General features: G+C 54.4%; 6 protein-coding genes across 6 annotated transcripts in view; 2 read left to right on the top strand and 4 right to left on the bottom strand.

The window, feature by feature from the left end:
• Positions 1-578, bottom strand: part of MONBRDRAFT_8386 (uncharacterized protein) — a gene marked incomplete at both ends in the record, with an annotated part of 735 nt that extends 157 nt beyond the window's left edge. The window contains 3 exons of the mRNA XM_001745965.1: positions 9-154; positions 317-421; positions 516-578. Of these exons, the coding sequence (XP_001746017.1) occupies positions 9-154; positions 317-421; positions 516-578 (314 nt within the window). The remainder of the gene's footprint in view (positions 1-8; positions 155-316; positions 422-515) is intronic.
• A 1,387-nt stretch (positions 579-1,965) lies between these two features.
• Positions 1,966-3,586, top strand: MONBRDRAFT_8385 (uncharacterized protein; the record flags this gene model as incomplete). Its single annotated transcript, XM_001746101.1, has 2 exons — positions 1,966-2,656; positions 2,739-3,586. 2 exons carry the CDS (start codon positions 1,966-1,968, stop codon positions 3,584-3,586), a joined length of 1,539 nt encoding a protein of 512 aa, XP_001746153.1.
• Positions 3,587-4,160: 574 nt separating this feature from the next.
• MONBRDRAFT_25611 (uncharacterized protein) lies at positions 4,161-6,959 on the bottom strand (the record flags this gene model as incomplete). Its single annotated transcript, XM_001745964.1, has 10 exons — positions 4,161-4,340; positions 4,439-4,573; positions 4,728-4,888; positions 5,000-5,105; positions 5,183-5,383; positions 5,509-5,610; positions 5,740-6,018; positions 6,099-6,191; positions 6,362-6,407; positions 6,883-6,959. The coding sequence occupies 10 exons, from the start codon at positions 6,957-6,959 to the stop codon at positions 4,161-4,163; spliced, it is 1,380 nt and encodes a 459-aa protein (XP_001746016.1).
• Positions 6,960-7,648: 689 nt separating this feature from the next.
• Positions 7,649-10,538, bottom strand: MONBRDRAFT_25610 (uncharacterized protein; the record flags this gene model as incomplete). Its single annotated transcript, XM_001745963.1, has 11 exons — positions 7,649-7,683; positions 7,779-7,921; positions 8,126-8,283; positions 8,433-8,492; positions 8,585-8,992; positions 9,029-9,111; positions 9,290-9,668; positions 9,769-9,874; positions 10,002-10,093; positions 10,181-10,275; positions 10,412-10,538. The coding sequence occupies 11 exons, from the start codon at positions 10,536-10,538 to the stop codon at positions 7,649-7,651; spliced, it is 1,686 nt and encodes a 561-aa protein (XP_001746015.1).
• Positions 10,539-11,408: 870 nt separating this feature from the next.
• Positions 11,409-12,807, top strand: MONBRDRAFT_8383 (uncharacterized protein; the record flags this gene model as incomplete). Its single annotated transcript, XM_001746100.1, has 4 exons — positions 11,409-11,949; positions 12,050-12,288; positions 12,367-12,441; positions 12,529-12,807. The coding sequence occupies 4 exons, from the start codon at positions 11,409-11,411 to the stop codon at positions 12,805-12,807; spliced, it is 1,134 nt and encodes a 377-aa protein (XP_001746152.1).
• A 154-nt stretch (positions 12,808-12,961) lies between these two features.
• Positions 12,962-18,931, bottom strand: MONBRDRAFT_32498 (uncharacterized protein; the record flags this gene model as incomplete). The annotated part of the gene is made up of 20 exons (XM_001745962.1): positions 12,962-13,035; positions 13,129-13,417; positions 13,517-13,587; positions 13,651-13,842; positions 13,951-14,154; positions 14,300-14,598; positions 14,706-14,743; positions 14,866-15,279; positions 15,476-16,171; positions 16,275-16,594; positions 16,716-16,860; positions 16,939-17,054; positions 17,136-17,269; positions 17,416-17,497; positions 17,611-17,714; positions 17,827-18,050; positions 18,174-18,235; positions 18,327-18,539; positions 18,664-18,779; positions 18,925-18,931. 20 exons carry the CDS (start codon positions 18,929-18,931, stop codon positions 13,018-13,020), a joined length of 3,744 nt encoding a protein of 1,247 aa, XP_001746014.1. The 3' UTR covers positions 12,962-13,017.

Below are 18,931 nucleotides of genomic sequence, written 5' to 3'. Positions count from 1 at the left end.
AAACATACATGCGACGCGGGGGCTGCTTGGGCTGCACCACGATTTTTTGTCCATCCAACTGTGCGCCGTTCAAAAAGTCCATCGCCCGCTCGGCCTCCTCCACCGTATCAAAGGACACATACGCAAACTTGCGGCGCTGGCCCGCGCGGCCCCCCTAAGGAACCAGAAAGATCCAGCCCAAGGCAAAGCACAATGCAGAGAAGGGTCACGATGCAGGCAAAGCACAATGCAGAGAAGGGTCACAATGCTGCCTCGTGTGCCACTTGACCTGTTGACCGGCCCAATGCACACGCACGCACGGCTGTCAAAGGCTTACCCGGGGCATTTCCACTTGCTTGACCGACCCATAGCAGTTGAAGACCTCCTCCAGGTGAGCCTCTGTCACGTTGCCGGAGAGCTGGCCCACAAAGAGATCGGTCACCTGTTGTTGACCAGAAGCGGCATCCAGGCCATGAGGAAGAAAAGGCCTGAGGCCGGCCACAAAACACCCTTCCGAGCCGGAGACGTGAACCTACTCGATCCTCACTGGGACCGCGACGAGGCGATGGAGAACGCGAACGCGAAGGGGAACGCGACATTGACCTCCTACGACGAGGGCTGCGGATCAAGACACCGAATGTCAATCGTGAGGCTTTCCCACCAGTGAACACGAGGAAATCATGAAGATGTCAATCTGAAAATAAATCTTCAAAGAGCAAGTTGAACAGCCGCAGCCAGACTCGAGACAGGCACGCTCAGTCGCGCAGTCCTGGCATTCGTGACATGCCCACAGGCGGGGATCAGACATGACAGACCTGATGCTGCAACATTTCACACGCAAACGGCCATGTCCATGAGCGAACCAGCAAAAGTTGTGAGCAAAAAGTCATAGCAGCAGGCGCAGTGGCTCGGCCACGACAGACAACCAAGCAATGACGCAAATCAGATACGACTCTTGAACCGTCAATCAGCGGCAAACACCAGGAACAGACCTGCGGGAACGTGAGCGCGAGCGGGAGCTGGCGGGACTGGGCGAACGACTGCGACGTCTGCGGGTTGTTGTATAAAAACGAAGACCAAAGGCCACCCGTAAGATGGGGGAGCAGACACCAAAGATCGAGATGGAAAGAGCGAGCGCGTTGGGAAAACAAAGTCAAGCAGAACCTACGGAGAACGAGACGACCTGCAGGTGGCACGCATGCGGCATGAGCGTTCAACAGGAGGAGGCCGGGGCAGGGGGGGTGAACCGAGAAACAGACAGCAAGTGCCACTGTCAAACGTACATGGTGGAGGTCGAAGAAGACGGCCAAGAACCTCGGCGTGGCAACTTTGCCAGAGTTCTCCTATAGTAACCTTGAGGCCAGACAAATCACTCGCACGGACAGTATCACGCCCCTGCGCTGCCGTTTCAACGCGCGCGCTCGGACAATCAGACGAGAAAAACTGAGAGAGAGAGAGAGAGAGAGAGAGAGAGAGAGAGAGAGAGAGAGAGAGAGAGAGAGAGAGAGAGAGAGAGAGAGCTTGAGAGAGAGAGAGAGAGAGAGAGCTTGAGAGAGAGCTTGAGAGAGAGAGCTTGAGAGAGAGAGAGAGAGAGAGAGCTTGAGAGAGAGCTTGAGAGAGAGAGCTTGAGAGAGAGCTTGAGAGAGAGCTTGAGAGAGCTTGAGAGAGCTTGAGAGAGAGAGAGAGAGAGAGACAGAGACAGAGACAGAGACAGAGATAGAGAGAGAGAGAGACAGAGAGAGAAAGCGAGAGACAGAGACAGAGAGAGAGAGAAGATTCGAGCGGAGCAGTCAGAGAGTGTGTATTTGTCAGCGCAAAAGAGCTTTCCACACAAGCACCAACACACCCAAAATCAGAGAGAGAGAGTCAAGCGAGAATATCTCCACACACGCACGACGAGATTCAGACGACGAATACAGTGAAGAACATCTTTCAACGTCGCAAAGATAATATGCTCACTTACTTCGCCTTTTTCAACCTTTCGGGATGAACCGATGGCAGTGGATCGACGGGCGCCGGGCGGCTGGCAGTGGCAGTGGCAGTGGCAGTGGCAGTGGAAGCGGTGGTGTGCATGAGATTCTGGTGGGAGGAGAGGCCATCAACGCTTCTGGAAGCAACATTCGATTGTATGATGGTGGACAGCAGACGAGCTTTGAGGATGGACAGGTGGCCTTGACCCCCTATCGCATCATCTGGTGGCGCGGCGCCGAGCAGTGGATGCACCTGGAGCTGCGACACGTTTCGCACGTCAGTCACACGGCCGCCACCTTCTTTGGTAGTCCAAAGTTGATCCTCCACTTTACACAGTTGGAGCATCCGCTCCCTCGAGCCGTTGCTGCGACTAGCAGCGAAGCCATGACCAAGATTTCCTTTCGCAATCGCGATGAGAACACCGTCACGGCCTTTCACCATGGCCTGCTGGCCGTCCTGGCTGCCCAAATGTGGCTGACCCAGCCCATCGACCTAAACCCCAGCTGCCCGACACCAGCTGGTGGTGCCATTCACGCTGCTGGCAATGAGTCCAACAGCGCCTCGACGGGCGCCGTTTCGCAGGCAGCACCGGTCACCCTGACAGGGTCCGGCACGGGCGGCATTCGGCGTGTGGTCAAGCAAACCGAAACTTCACTTGCTGCTGCCGACAGCTCTCTTCAGGAAGCTTTCTCGGGTGACCTCCAAGGTGAGGGTTTGCCCAACGCGGTCTGGCTCCCAAATGTCATGATCCAGCTCACTCGGACCTTCTCGCTCGCCCCATCCCTCAGGCCTTCAGTCCAAGGCCTCCGAATTGCTCGCCTTGGCCGCAAAACTCAGCGCGCGCGTACAGGACGAGGACAATGCTGCCATATCTCAGCAACTCGAGGACTATCTGCTGTCCATTGGCATTGATAACCCCGTTGTTCGCGACAAGCAGCGACCCGCGGTCTGTCCCCGCCGTTTTCCTGACTCGCTTGCAAACCGTTTCATCCCGGACGATCTGACCTGGAAATGTGGCTATAGGAGTTTCATCGACAACTGGCTCAAGAACTGTCAAAGATCCTGCCCACCCTCCTGGCCAAGGTTTGCTGCCTTTTTTTTTTATACTCCTGTCGTTACGCTCATTTTCGTGTTGTGGCGGGCGGTCGCTGCCTGGCCTGCCCGAGTGGATAGTCGCAGCCTCTTCTCACCCGACCATATCCTTGCCCGCCTGACGCGGTACATGCAGCACAACGGTGTTTTGGCTGTCACCGATTTGTATTGTCTGTACAACCGGGCCCGCGGCACTGAACTCCTGTCCCCCAATGACGTGTTGCACGCCTGCGAACAATTTGAGCCCATGAATCTACCCTATCAACTCCGCGTCTTCTCCAGTGGCGTCAAAGCCGTCGAGGCACGCGCGGCCAACGGAGCAGGTCAATTCGACCACACGGCCATGATGGACATGGTGCAGGCCCAAGGCTATCTCACAGCCGGACGCCTTGCTCGTCTCAAGAGCATCTCGGCTGTCGTGGCCACTGAACTCCTCCTCGTCGCAGAAACGGCTGGCTGGCTGGCCCGCGACGAAAGCACCGAGGGCCTGCGTTTCTACCCCAACTACTTTCTGCATCCCCGCACAGTAGCGGCCTCTGCTTGAGTGAGCCAGGCCTTTTAGTGGGTTAACCCCGCTTCATTAGACAAATCCCGTTTTAATCGACCCATGTAACCGAGCTCGATCAAGACCAAAGTCCGTTCATTCTTGAATTGATGTCATTGCTTCATGTCAACGGGACACTCCGCAGTGTTGTTGCTTTACATACATTGCCCTCCCCCCTACATGACGGGCTGGGCTGGAAATGAACAGCACTTCAAGAACAGCACGGCAAAGACGGAGAAAAACCAAAAAGATCGAAACACACCCACACAAACGAAAACACACACACACACACTGCAGTATATGCCCAGGCACAGGCCCGACACCACAGCAACTCAATCGACAGGTAGCGAAAAGTCACAAGCCCCAACGCATTGATGCCTCGCCCAAGCCGCTTCACGCAAGGTAGTTGACTGCGAGTATCGTGAATGCCGACGTGGCCGTGGCGCCCACAGCCATGCTTGGCACAGGCGCACACTAAAAATCAAGAATATCCTACAAAGATACAGCGCTGCACGCCGCGCACCAGACACATGGCAAGGAACACACACGGGCAATGGGGCGAGCACGTGCATGCTCAACAGGCCGAGTCGTCGGCGAGCGTGATCTCACGGTCCAGCACGAGACCATCTGCTTGACGATCAAAGGCGCTCCCATCTAGGATGTCCTTCATGAGGGCATCATGAAAGACGGGCGACTTGGCCCCTGACAGAGCCTCGAGACAAAAGTTGGCAGCCTTTTTCACGCTTGATGGATACTGCAATGCAATGGTTGAAAAGCAGAAAGCAGGCATGCCATGAGAATAAGGATGGTGTGATCGCTGCACCTGCACGTTTGACACAAGGTCATTCCTACCTCAGAATGCGCGGCCGTCATGCGCAGCATGGAACGCAAGAACTTGTCTTGCGCGCCCGAAGGCACGTGGTGTGAGCAGAGAGCAGCCAATAGAAACCAGTACACCATGTGCTCTGGCGACCCCGGGCGCGGATGCTACACACCATCAAGCGCGCGCAATGATCAAAAAAAAATTAGAAAAACACCGCCTCATCGGACTGCTTTGTCACAAACCAGACACAAGAGACCCAGAATAGAAACATGCCAAACACATGAAACCAAAAAGAGGCACAAGGGGTGCAAGACAAACCCGTGTGGTTTGCTTGAGAATTTGCATGAAAATCTCATTGCGCAGCATTGGCACGTCTTGACAGACAAGGAAGAGATTGCGAGCCAGCTTGTGCACGTCACTCAAATCACCAAATCTGGATGATTGGCCTGGCAACAGACTGTTGTAGATGTGCATGGCCTCTACAGGAGGTCACGTGATGCGTACAGACATGCATGAGCACGATGGCAACCCTCAAAACCAACGAGATTGGTTACGCGAGCTGGTCAGGCACAAGGTGACGCTGTACATACCAATGTGATGAAAGCCGTATTCATTGCCCGAGGGCCGCTTGCCGATAGAGCCGTAAGGCAGAGGTGTCAAGGGCATATCCAAGCCCTCATCCGAGAAACAAAGCAGCTGCATACACGCAGGAGCAGGAGATGAGCGGGGAGCTGTTCAACAGCCTGGCAAAAGTTTAATGCACAGTCACCTACCACTCGATCAGCAATAACCTCTTCAAGCTCAAAGGCATCTGCACCAGCATGACGATTGGCTAGCTTGGAAAATGGCGTTGTCAAGCTGGGACAAGCTTCAATGGCATCCTGCAGCGCTGTCACCCATCGATTGGCATCGTTCATGGTCTTAGCCTTGAGCGCCCAATCCCGAGAGGCTGTGTAAATATTGAAGGTATAGCCCTGATGTCAATCAGAAGAACGGCATATAGTTGAGGGGACATGCCATTGGTGAGGCGTCAGAGTGTGCCGATCAAAAACCAGCGGGCGTCGGGTGAGTGTTGAGTGCCTGCGGGCAGGATACAGACCGAGACGGTAGCCCGACGCGCCGACAGCTTCTCGCTCGTTTCCGGCGGCTTGACAGTGCAAAGACTATCAAGCACGATGGCACCCACGGGATCCTTGTCACCCTGTATTTCCCACACGAGTCGCAGGTGATATGAGAGCAGCTTGCGAGGAGACCCTCACGCATCTTCGTGCCTTTGTCCGCCAAGGGGGCGCGACAAGGCGAGGGAAGTTGATGTGCATGACCATGGTACCTTGGCCTTGAACATGACGATGGAAGCTTTTCGGAGGACACACCACCGGTCCTTTTTCTTGTCCACGCTCAAGAGTCCACAGACGCGGTCATCATCACTTGTGGATGACTGCCGGGACAGGGCTTGCGGGGAGAGAAGCTTGACCCACGTTTGCAGGTCATCAATGGTGGGCGCTATGAAGGTGAAGTTACCGCTGTCAGAGCTGACGACAAAGTATGTGTTGTTGTCGCTCTCCACCAATCGACCCACGGCAACGATGCTTTTGAGTGGCACGTCCATCTAAGAGCCAGCTCCGGCTGTGAGCAAGAATCTAGCACGTTGGGGCAGGGGGAGGCCAGGACAGGAGTACGAGGTCAAACCTCGATGGGACTGTCCGGAGAGGCAGTCTTGTGCCAGCGCAAGAGGCGACCTCCTGGCTCCTCAACAAGCGCCACCAGGTGCGGCTTGCGCTTCTATTGATCCGCAACACCAACGAGCAGGAGCCAAGACGAGGCGCGATAAGATCCAAAGATTCCATCCGATCGACATCAAGTCATGTGGAACACGGATCAAAGAGCCGTCACCATCAGCGCCAGTTGCCGTTCAGGCTCGACCCCCCGTACTCCTTGATCAAATGACACACCTTTAAAAGACCATGCTCCCGGTCTAGGATGCCCACTTTAATGGCACTAGACGACATGGCGATAATCAAAGCGGAGACCCGGAAGACTCAAGCCACTCCAGGCACTCAAGACTCGAAAAGTTGACGATGCTCTTGGAGCGACTTGCTGAGATCAGACCACCACAATGACTCATGAGCTACAACCGCACGACACTACCAACAAAGCCGGACCGCCCGTCTCCACTACGCCCCTTGAGGGGGGCGGCACCTGCTCACGCGATTTTCTCTCTCTCTCCTCTCTCTCTCTCTCTCTCTCTCTCTCTCTCTCTCTCTCACCAGCCCGTTCCAGCCAAGTTCAGATCGTTGACCCTTTCTCCACTCATACACCCGGCCCCCACCAAGCCCGCCACCTCGCACATCCTGCCCTCACACGCCACCACATTGCGATCGCTCCAGCGTCCCCGCCGCTGCCATTTCCACACACACACACACACACACACACACACACACACACACACACACACACACACACACACACTTACTGAACTGTTTTTCTTCTTCTTCTGTTGTTGTTGTTGTTGTTACTGGGCGGGAAGTAAAAGACGAAAACAGTGAACATTCTGAGACGAAAAGGGGCGAAAACAGTGACCTTTTTAAAAAGATAAAAGAGCGAAAACAGTGAACTGGCTAAATCACGGGGTGTCTTGATGTGAGCTATGGGAAATGGCGGTCAGGCCGTCTACTCGTTGCGCTCTTTCTTGTTCTTGCTTGTTCCTAGGGGGCAGGGAGAAGCTCGGCGCGTTGGCGCTCCGTATCATGACTGATTCTTCATCATCGAATGATGACCTGGAGCTCTTGGCAGCCCAAACCTCTGCTTGTGTCGACGTGCTAATATTATTTCGAGATTTATTATCAAAAAATTAGCAGTGCCGATATATGAAAACGTGAGTGGCCCCACCCAGCGAGCAAATTCCGAATTGAACACACATTCCAGAATACATGACGGAGCTGATAACGAGTCGCATGCCTCACTCATTCGACGCTTGGTATTATTTTGCAATTTCGTCGGCATGGTTTTTGCTTTGCGAATCTCTGAATCTCTTCTGTCTTTACTTTGAACGAAATTCCCCACTCCTTCGGCTGGTGAAAACGCCGTGAATGAGTAGCGTGTACGGCGGCACGCCTGGACTTGGCATGATCGCCAAACGGAATCGATCGACCAAAGTTCTTTTTTTATTTTTCTGATTTGTTCTTTCACGACTTGTTGTCGCTTGACATCTCCTGCATGTTTTGCGTGGCAAAGTGGCATTATGTTTTGACCTTTTTGGCGTCGGGCTCACCGCCTGTGCGTGCAAGCAAGATGATTGTGATGAAGAGATGTGAGCTACTCAGTTTTTTGCAGACGCACAAAGCATTGTCATGGGTTTGGCAAACGCACCTTCAGATGACCGCCAAGGATCGCTGGCCAAGAAGGCCCGAAAGACCTTGAGCAGAGTCTCAGGATCCTTCTCATAGGCCTGAACCGAGGGTTCATCCTTGAACATGAACTCCACATCCTTCCATTCTGTATCTGCTTTTAGTCTACCGAGATGCAAAGCAAGACCGGAGCAGATGGTATCAGAAAACGGCAAAGTCACAATGTCTGGCCACTCTGATTTGTTTTGAAACCACACATGCCATCGCCCAGCGCACTGTCCCCGCCCTCTTGCGCCGATTGCCTGCTGCACCCGTCTTCCTCCAAAACTCTTGTCCAAGAAGCAATGCAACACGTGCCGGCTCACGTACGCAATGAGGTTGCGCGACAAAAGGTCGCGGAAGGCATCTTCGCGCGTGTCACGGTTAGCTTCTGCTTCACGCTTCTGATTGCGCAGCGCTCGCTCCAGCATTGACTCGAAGATCATTTTGAGATGGAGTGCCGATACGGAGGCCACCCGGTCATCGTTCTAGAAGAGGCGGATGCAGCCGGGCATGGTCCAAACACCCACATGAGCATTGAGGATTATCCGCCACCGCTCCCGCAATGCTCAGCTCAGCCAGCTGGAGTTGAACGCCGGTACATTGTCGTGCGCTAGCAAGAGAGTCGCTGCCTGACCTGCAACAACTCCATAAACTCTTCGCCCGTCGTGGTGACCGTTACCACAAAGTCCTTCTCCTGCAGACAATAACACACGAGGCATTTGAAGAAAGGCAAGCAATCACGATACCACATGGCCGAGTGGAATGCCAGAACCGTGAAGCACCAACCTTGAAAATGTCCTTGATCAAGGCCTTATCGCGGCGATACGTCTGTTGCAATTCGTTGGTGCGAATCTTGAAAAAGTCCAGCGGCGTCGTGCCCGGCACACCCATCATGTCCGTGTAAGCAGTATGCTTGAGCATCTCTGGATACGTGATGCGCCACACGCTATTGGCGGTCACGATCTCGTCTTTGATCATTTGGTCAAGCAGCTCCACAAAAGCTTCGCGCTTCTTGCGGTCCTCTCGTCGATCCGCATCAATGGCTGCTTTGTACTCCTCGTCCTTCTTGCGCGAGTAGGCATCGAGCCGCCGTTCATATGCGACCAGGCAATCCAGGATGCCATCCTCCTGTGAGCCGCCAGTCAAACCCGACAATAGTTGTGAGGAAGGAACATGGGAATGTTGCCAGCAAAACTAATCGGGGTCGTTGCAACGCAGAGCATGACGCACGGCAAAATCGGGTTCGTCCTTGAAGCGAGGATCAGCGCTCAAAGCATCCATAATTTCGTCCCAGGTTGAGGCCTCGGTGATGGCTATTCATCGAGTGCCCCAGAAATAGGCAGGCAGCATTCCTGATAAGGGTTTACAGAGTGCAAAACGCCCTTTTGCTCCCATCCGAGGAAGTCGCAAATGGCCCTTGCCCGACTCCCCTGCCGCGTGTACAAGCAAGCCAGCAGCCAGCAATCTTCACGAGTGCGCTCAAGTACACACCTGGGGTATCGGCCAAAAGCTCCTCAAACTTTTTCTCAGTGCGCTCGGCGCGCTGTCGAAAGCTTTCCTTCTCCTCATCCATTTTGACGCGGAGGGCTTCGTCGTAGATGCTCTCCATTTCGCGATCGGAGAGGACCTTTGAGTTGAGTTCGGGGAAGGAGCGGAACAGATCCACGGCTTCGTTGGGGCGCAGTTCGGGGCCCGTGGCTTCTTGCTGAGCAAAAAAGACCTTGAGCTTCTCTCGTGCTTCCCGAGCCTGTGCACGCAGTTCTTCTTTCTCTTCCTTGGCGCGCTTGCCGCGCCAAGCGTTCCAAACTTGCTTTTTTTCCCCCTTCTTCAAGACATGGAATCGGCCGTCGCTGGTACAAGCGCGAACAATCTAGGGGTTGGGTCCCGGCCCGTGACAACGAGTCATGAGCCAAATGTGCTCGAGAATGCATGCCCTCCTTCAAAAAGTCCTTCTTGAACCGACGGCACACCTTGTCCCATGGCCAGTTTGAGCGGCATTCAAGGTCATACAACATTTTGGTGAAGGCCTCTTTGGCTTCCTCTTTTGTGGCAAATTCTGGAATCTCCGGCTTTTCGCTAAGAACAGGCAAATCCACGTGAGCGAGGGGCAGCCAAACAAACAAACGAACGAATAAACCAGAGTAGCATCGACGATTCGTGTGTGAGTGGGGCTGGGGCAAGCTGTCATAGTGTCGTAACATACTCAGCAGACTTGTTGCTAGTCGCAGCGGCGGCGCCTGTGCTGGTCGTTGTAGCGGGCGTTGAGGTGGCTGCGGCAGGGTCAGTTGCATAACCCTACCAAGACACACACGGCCGAGGTGGGCCTGTCAGCAATCTGGCAAGCGGGAGCAAGAATGATCGAGTCCTGGACGATCCACATACGGCTGGCTTCTCCCAGGAGGTGGCCTGAGTGACAGTGTTGTAGTAGTACACACGCCCATCGGGGGCGCGAGCTTCCTGCCAAGTCCCGGGTGTCTCTGCGGAACCAGATAGAAGTTTGGGAGCGTGAGGTGAAAAGCGACAATCAAGGATATGAATGTGTCAAAAAAAAAAAAAAAAAGCTTTCGCTGACAAAAGAGGCAGAGGCCTGCGCGTGTTCAGACGGCAACGCACGTTGTTGTGGGGCTGGTGCCGGGGCTGGGGCTGGGGCTGGGGGCGGGTTCCAGCTCGTTTCATTGGTTGCAGTGTTGTGGTAGTAGGTGCGACCATCCTGCGCCAAGTGGGGTCGTGAGTGAGTCATCACCTGTCACGGCGGCGGCCCTGCGATATCACGGTGCAAAGCCATCATGTCAAGGGGGCTGACCGGTGTATACACTTGTCGCCACGGTGGAGGAATGGCGGGAGCCATTGGTGGTGCCATGGGAGGCATCATAGGCGGGCCACCCATATGCATTGGCGCACCATACTAACAACAACGCATAGCGCGAGGTGAGACATGTGGGAAGCGCCAGACGTGGGTCATGTCGAATCGACAGCGATCTTACCCCGGGCGCTCCAAATCCACCGGGTGGAGCAAAAGCGCCTGATTAGTGCCGGGAAAATAAAACAAGAAAACAAAAATAGCAGCAACTGATGAGCCACGGAAAGGGATATGGGGACCGGTCGGGTTCTCCTGGAGTCGAGGAGTAAGCCAAGTTTTGGAGAAGGCACTTACCTCCTGGCATGGGCATGTGCGGTGGATAACTCTGTCCAACAAGATCAAGAGACCAGTCCCCAATGAGCATTGTGCGAGCAAGAAGTGCATTCAAACCAGCTGCGTTTCCCGATCAAAAAATATAAAACTGCTCCTTGCCACCCTGATCACCCACTTTACCCTTGTCACCCGCGCCGCCCGTCCACCAACGACGACGACGACGACGACGACGGATGACCCACTGACTGCCCTTTTCCCTGCGCGTGTGCTCACCATGTTTTCTTTTTTTCCCGACGTGCTGAGAGAAACACTGATTCTCGTCACACTTTGAAAATGGAAGCGAAGTCAGTGACGATCGTGAAACCATCAAGCTGTTTGCTTCTTCTTCTTCTGCTTTCTTTATCATGGTGGTGGTAACAGATGTAAAATACTTCTTGGAGGGGTGGAGTAGTTTTTATCATCACTGTATTCGACCGAATGGGAGTCTGCTGCTCGGTCGCCAACGCCAACGGCAGCGCAGCGTCGGCGACGGACGGCGCGGCTGGTGCGCCATCGGTTGAGATGGGGTCGGCCATGGGGGCGGCGCGGTCGCGGGGGGATGTGGTGTTGGAGGAGTTTGTGCATCAGGATGCCATTACTCGCGTGGTGGTGACATCGGGTGGCCATCGGCTGCTGGTGGCTGACGAAGCTGGTGTAGGTCGTGTGTGTCGCTTGCTGCCTGCTCAAGGGCCGATGTACGGCGCTCACTCGGCCACTGGGTCTTCTCGGCTACAGGTGCTGGCTGTGTGGAATTTAGACAAGGCTCAGGGGCCAGGTTTCGAGCTGTCTTTACAAGCTGCTAGCCGAGGAATCACTGATTTGGCGCTGGCGCCCCACGGTGACCTGGTCGCGCTCACGGCGCGCTCCGGGGAGCTGGTCCTGGTCAGCCTTCCCACGGATCAACAGCCGACTGTCCTGCACACCCTCAAAGGTTCCAATAAGACGGCCTTGGCTGCGGTGACCTTTGTGCCCGTCTCCGGTATGTGTTTAGAATTGAAGGTGTTCCATCCTTTCTCACACGGTGCGGGGACTAACATCTGCTGCCGGTCTCACCTATGGCTTGGTCGTGTGGTACATAGACGGTCTCATGATTGTGACGGGTAGCCGCGATGGGTGGATGGGTGGATGGCAAGTCAGCAATTCCACGGCGGCGCCCACTCAAGTCTGGGAAGAACACATCAACCGCAACGTCGTGACGGCATTGCTCGGTTTGGATGCAGGCCTCTGCTTGCAAACCAGCGAAGACAAGCTTTTGCGCTGCTGGGATGTTCGTACTGGTGCTTGCGTGCGCACATCTCCTCGTCAAGCAGCCCTTCAGGTTTGTGACTCGGGGCTGCGCTTCGCTTTTTAGGTCCTTGTCTTGCCCATGGCATATTTGGCATGCGTCGTCCCATAGACATGCATGGCGCGCGCTGGTGCATCTTTTGTCGTCGGCCAGTCAGCCTCGGCCACGGGCCAAGCCTCACTGCAGGTATGCGTTTCATTGACGCTGCAAACAGGCCCTCTCACTTGCCTCAGCCACCCTTATCTCAGATACTGCTGACTGGTGTTGCTGCAGATATGGTCGCCAGAGCTTCAGCTTCTCCAAACATTTGCTCTCGACGTCCATACGGTGGCGGCCGTAGCAGTTCAAGGGCAACTGGCCCTTGCACTCGGACGCAATGGTACCATCGTCGCACTTGACATACAAACGGGGGTCGAGCGCTATCGCACCGCGGTGGGTGCTGGTGTCAGAAGCTTGGCTCTCTGGATGCCAACCCCCAGTACGCCCGCGCTTCGGCTCGTCGTGGGTCAGGAGGGCCGCGTGCGTATCAAGTATCCCAACTTGAGGCTGTAAAAAAAAGAAATTAGTAGTATCATCGTAAGAGATGCTGAGCATCTCATCATGTCGATTGCTTTCGTCTTGCCTTGCTATGTTGGTTGTGGGAGGCGAGGGTGGATGGGCTGAACTGAAGGCTTTGCGTCCAATCCAAAACTTTTGCACATAGTTTATTTCATTGTCAATTTTCTTTCCTGTGAAAATACCACTGGCGGCCTGGGCTGCATATTAAATGTAGTCAATGGCCTGGCACAGACAAACAGGGTAAAAGATACGCGTGAGCACACTCCTTGGCTTGGCAGACAAAACCGGGCAGGCTCATGATGCGATGGAACATACCACTTGCTGTGAACGGGAGAGCGTTGGGGAGGCGCGCGAAACCTCCGATGGCGCTACCGAGTTGTCTCGCAGGGTTCGGACGGAGCGCGGCGAGCTCGGTGCCACGGTCGGTGGCGTGGTACCGGCTTCCACCGATGGATCCACCGTACCCACGGTGGAGGTGGTGTCTTGCGAAAGCGTTTCCACGCGGGGCGGCTCCTTGCGATGAAAAAGCGGCACTTTCTTCAAAATATTGGGCATGCGAGGGAAAAGGCTGCGACCCACATTGTCTTCCTGACTAAAGTCATACCTGCAAGGCCAATGGCCATGACATGGTAATTCACAAGGTTAAATTCCGCATCATGAAAGCGTAAAAACAAAGCCAAGGCAGTGACGACAAGCCTGGTACATACGCTGAATGCTGCACTCGCAGCGAAGATCGCTGGCATTCGACATATTCTTCGGGCTAGAAACGCGGGGCTGTAAGCAAGAGCCGAGCCGCGGGGGGCAAACCTCGACCGCGAGGCGATAATGATAACGCACCTGCTGATCGTTAAGTTGCTGTTGCTTACTCTGCTCGCGGACAATGTCGATCGGGTTGGGCATGAACCAGGCCTTGGTGAAAAACTCGAGCAGCGACGCCACCATGCATAGGCCAATGGCCAGAAAAAACACAGCCCAACAGAACCGGCTGGACAAGCCACTGTTGAAGACGCCATAATAGGGCGATTGGAACTGCACCAATTTGGGCCACAACCGGTGAGAAGAGGCGATGCTTTCATGAGAACGCAAGCCGACTTGGCTCACACATAATATCGATTGTCGTGAGCAACGTAGACCTACCCAGAAAAGTTCGTCATCCCAGGCGTACTCGATACCGAAGAAGACGAAAAACGACAGCGGGCCAACCAGGATGGTCACCCAGTTGAGCCAAGTCCAATGCCTTGTTTGTACCGCCAGTTGCAGGTTGACAACCCAGGTCAGGAGGAGGGCACAGATGAAGGAGAGTGTAAAGTAGTCTCCACGCAGCACGCCGTCACTTCCAAACTGCAATAAAATACCACAGGCATATGTGAGTTGACAAAAAATGCAAAAGAAACAGGCAAAGGGCAAAAGGAGAAGGAAAAAACAAAAAACAAAACAAAACAATAAAATGTAATCAATCAAGACACAGAAATAGCCTGGAACGTACTGATCCACCAGAGCGCACGGCGAGCGCGGGCACAAAGAAGATGACCACGCCATGGAGAACGCCACGGAACAAGCTCCAGTAAAACGACTCGCGATCAAAGAGGATGTTGCGAGGGCCTGCCTCGTAGAGGTGGGGGTTGGCCAAGGACTCGCGGTCGTTGACGTCTTGTTCGAGAATGCCCACCACAAGAATGGGCAGCGAGCTGTAAATTACGTTGAAGGTTGAGATGAAAACTGCGTCGTAGATGGTCATGGCCGAGTATCCACAGAAAAAGCCAAACCAAAAGTGCACAAAAGCGTCTGCAAGCCACCCAGTCAAACCCGGGCACAGCATCAGACAGGTGTGTTGTGGGCAAGCAAGGTAAAGTAGCAGAACGACATCAGGGGAAATGGCGACGAAAACGTACAAGCAAAGTTTTTGTAGAAGAAATAGTTGAGGAAGGAGCTGCGCACCGATGCGATCATGGTTCAAGACCCAACAATCAGTGAGCCTAGGTCCGCAACGTTTGGCGGGGCGGAAGCAGGCGCTCGGCAGATGTGATTTTCAGGAGAACACGTGTCACTGACCTCATGCGCAAGTAAGACCAGCGGCCGTGCACAATCAGGAGACGTTGCAGGAAACGGAATTGAGCGATGCTAAAGTCACTCGCCAACACGGCTTGGCGCCCCTCGAGACCAGAGATGCCCACGCCAATGTGGGCCGCTTTGATCATGCTCACGTCATTGGCACCATCACCAATGGCCAGAGCGATGGACTTGCGCTCGGTCTTGATGAGGGTGACCACCTGCGCTTTTTGCAGCGGCGATACACGGCAGCAGAGCACGCTGCGACATTTGTCGGTGACGGCCAGGAAGAGCTCCTGGATCTGACGCTGCTCTTCCAAGCGCTCAGCCGTCCATCGCAGGCTCGTGCTCCCGTTATCAAGGCGAATCATCTCCGTCTCGCGTTCTTTTTTGGTTGGTGGTAGCGGAAACGTTAGCCTATCAATCAAATCCCATCATGTCAGCAAACTGCCATGGTAGCACACCTCCAAGTGTTGCTTTGAAAACTCAGCGCACGAAAGGAAGGAAAACACAACGACGAACAAGCAATAAAGCAAACGAAGTAAAAGAAGAAACGGAATACCAAGACAAAACAGAACCAAATGTATAGTTGCGAGCCGAGACAAAGACTTACGCGCGGCCTGTCACGACCAGAGCAAAGGGGCGATCATTCTGATTCACAGTTTCCAAGCCCCGTGTGAGTTGATCTTTGACTTCCTGCTCGTCCTTGCCGTTGACAATGATGAGGGGTTCCATCTCAGACTTGAGGAGGCGGCAGGAAAAGCCAATGTTGATGGCCGTCTCTTGCTTATCGCCAGTCAAGACCCAAACTTTGATGCCAGCTCGCATCATGTTGGCAATGGTCTCGGGCACTTGGTCTTGCAAACGATCTTCAATGGCCGTGGCCCCGACCAGATCAAAGTCACGTTCCAAGTCCTCGGCAACTTCAGCAATCTTGTCGTCACGATCCTCGAGCGAGGTCTCAGCCTCGGCAAACCGGGCTGCCCAGTTCTGATACCAGTCGGGATCCAGGCGGCGCTGACACAGCACGAGTGTGCGCAGACCGTCTTTGGCAAACTCGTGCAGGTTCTCTTCGCACGCGGGCCAGTCACGCTGGCGAGCTTCCTCTGACAGGAGCTGTTCCATCACATTATCGGCGCCCTTGCTGTACGCCGTAAAGGTCCCATCGGCGGCCTGCAGCACAATCGTCATCCGCTTGCGCGTACTGTTGAACTGAATGATGTTCAACATCTTGTAGGCTTCTTGTTGGCCACGCACTGAAATGTAAATATCCTCGCTGGTACGGGTATCAAAGACAAAACCAGCGTCCCTGTTTCGATGCACCACAACGGCGCAAGTAAGTCATGCAGCCATGCCAGGGTACCGAGCGTTTTTGAACGCAAGCGAAGATGGAGCTGAGCAGCAATACGTACCGGGCACCCTCGACAAGGGCCTTTTCGTCAGGAGACTGAGCCTGGTACTCGATTGTACCGTCCACGTGTTCATGGCGCACCGTGTGGCAAAGCGCAAGCAGGCGGAAGAAATTGTCCACAGCGGGATCATTTTCGGCCAGCTTGGCCTGGAATTTGGCATCAATAAAGGTTTCCTCCTCTCCGGGGTCCTCGATCTGATCCAGATCTAATGGATGCGAGTCGGCGGGCTTCATTTTACCAATGTCAGCCTCCTTGCCATAGATTTCACCTCCAATCGAGCATTGAATGAAGCGCATGACATTCTGCGTGAGGGTCCCCGTCTGTGTGTGATTGAAGGGACGGCCAAATCGAAATATGGCGAACATTGGTGAGGAGGTGAGCGAGCCTCGACAAAGTTTGCAATCATGTCACCAAATGCAGGCCTCGTTGCAAGCGTCGCACCTTGTCGCTGAAGACGTAATCAATTTGGCCAAGTTCTTCGTTGAGTGTTGTCGTGCGGGCGACGGCGCGGGTATCCGTGTCTTTGTGGTACATTTCTCGGTCCCAGCCAATGAGCAGCGACTGGCCAACCCGAATCAACTCCACTCTGTCCATCCGGGTAGAGCAGTGCCGATGAGCAAAGCATGGAACGAGATTGGTCCATGGATCAATAGCGGCAACGTACGATACGTAGAGGGAGATGGGCACCAAGTTGGAGAGCACAATGAGATACGAGAAAAACTGCAGCGTGCCAATGGTTGTGGCATCGTCGCTTTGACGATTCAAAAACATTTTGAACTCCTATAGCAACCACAGTCCATTGTCGTGAGACGCATGTTGACACGCGTGTCTAGACGGATTTGAACTGGGCAAGCAACGTACATCGCCCTGACGAGCTTCCCAAGCCGAGCTGAGAATGGCCATGACGGTGCACATGCAAAAGAGCACGAAGAAAATTTGAAGAACGAGGCCGTTAAGCTGCATGTCGATGTGGGTACGTTTGAAGCGCGCGCGGCCTGTCCCGCCGGGCAAGGGCATGAGCGGGATCATTTGACGGCGAACAGAATGGTTGGTGAGTGTTGCAAAGCAGCTAAAAAAAGGTTGAATATTCCCAGAGATTGACAAAAGTCCTTCCTGCCGAGTGCCGGGCCATGGAACTAACCGCTGTTCCGCATGAGCTTTGTATCTTTGCCGCAGTAGACAGCAACGCCGTGGATGAAAGATGTGTTACGCAAGCGGCAGCCCTGAAACCGAAGGTCACCCAAAAGTATAAGCAGACGTGCGAGGGGGACAGCGTGGCATATAAAAATAGCAAAGGCCGGCAATTGGTGTGGCGAACAAGGGCAGCTCTGCGTACTCGGAGCAGAACGTTCTCGTCGCTCAAGGGTATAGGGTCATCAAGATAGAGGGTGCCATCAAACTTGTCAAGCTTGTTGTTGGGCGGATCACAACGCACTTGGCCTGTACACGCGAGGATGCGAGAATGAGATGGCGGCGGTGGTATCTAGTTTGGGTTTTCCTCTTGTGATAAGGCGGGGCCTAGTCAGGTGACCGCGCACAACATTATGCGTACCCGCCAGGGAGCTGAGGCTGTGCTCGTCCACAAGCTGACTGGTGGCTGTCGGGGAATAGCGCTTCTTGAGGTTGGTTTCACCGTCGAGATCGGCCGTCTCAATGTAACAGTCGTGGTCCTCTTCCGAGGTTGAAAGAACAACGAGATCGCAGGGCACAAAATCGTTGCTCTTGAGCTTGATGATGTCACCGACCACAACTTGACTCCAGCGAACTTCAATCCAGCTGGATGGCGCGGTGCCCAAGCAAAAATATGGGATAGGTTAGCCGAGCAAAGTGACGGTCCATGATCAAGATTGATTACTGGGAATGAGGGGAGGGGGAGTCCGAGCAGCAGATGACGCGCACCTGCCCTCACGCAGCACCGTTGTCGCTCGGTTGTTGATGGTACCATCGCTGCGGTGTCGTTTCTACCGAAAACCCGGTGGAGGGCCTGGGCGTGAGTGTAGCTTACCACAGCATAAACTACACGTATTTCAACGGTCAGATAGCAAAGCGCACCAAGTCATCGTTGGCATCTTTGGCGGCGGTAACACCGAGGACAAACACCAGAGGCATGGCCGTGGTAACCGGACTGAGGGAGGAGATGGCCGGGATCAGCTGGAGGACCAGCAGGCAGAGAAAGTAAAAATTGGCAGCACGCATAAACTGCTCCAGCAGATTGTGCGGCAAGAAGGACAGCAGCGTGTATTTGGACGTCGTGATTCGATTATCCTGTACGTCACAAACAGGTGGGAAAAGTGCAGTCGAGATGAGTTGACGCATGCTCAGATCAGGGAGCCGAATGGTCTTTCAGTCTGTGGGACAGCTGGATGCGTTCGTGCAGCGAGATACGGACCAAAGCAGCGGCAACTTCGAGTGTGCGCTCACTGTTGCGTTCATCGTTGTTTAGAAAGATGACGCGCACAGTCTCGAGTCCGTTTTCTGGCGGAGGGACTTCGAGGTCCTTGGCCGCTAAGAGGGCGGGGCAGCAAGAGGGAGAGGGGTTAAGCACGGCCGAGTCTGCTCACCTGAGCCAGAAAAAGCAACGAGTTGGACGATGCGCCTGGCACGTCATCCACACGCTGCCAAAGCCTGGCGCAGCCTTGCACCAACTTACCAGCCAT

Source organism: Monosiga brevicollis, genomic scaffold (assembly GCF_000002865.3).
Source record: "Monosiga brevicollis MX1 MONBRscaffold_11 genomic scaffold, whole genome shotgun sequence".
NCBI lineage: Eukaryota > Choanoflagellata > Craspedida > Salpingoecidae > Monosiga > Monosiga brevicollis.
This window is presented reverse-complemented; position numbering and strand designations above follow the sequence as displayed.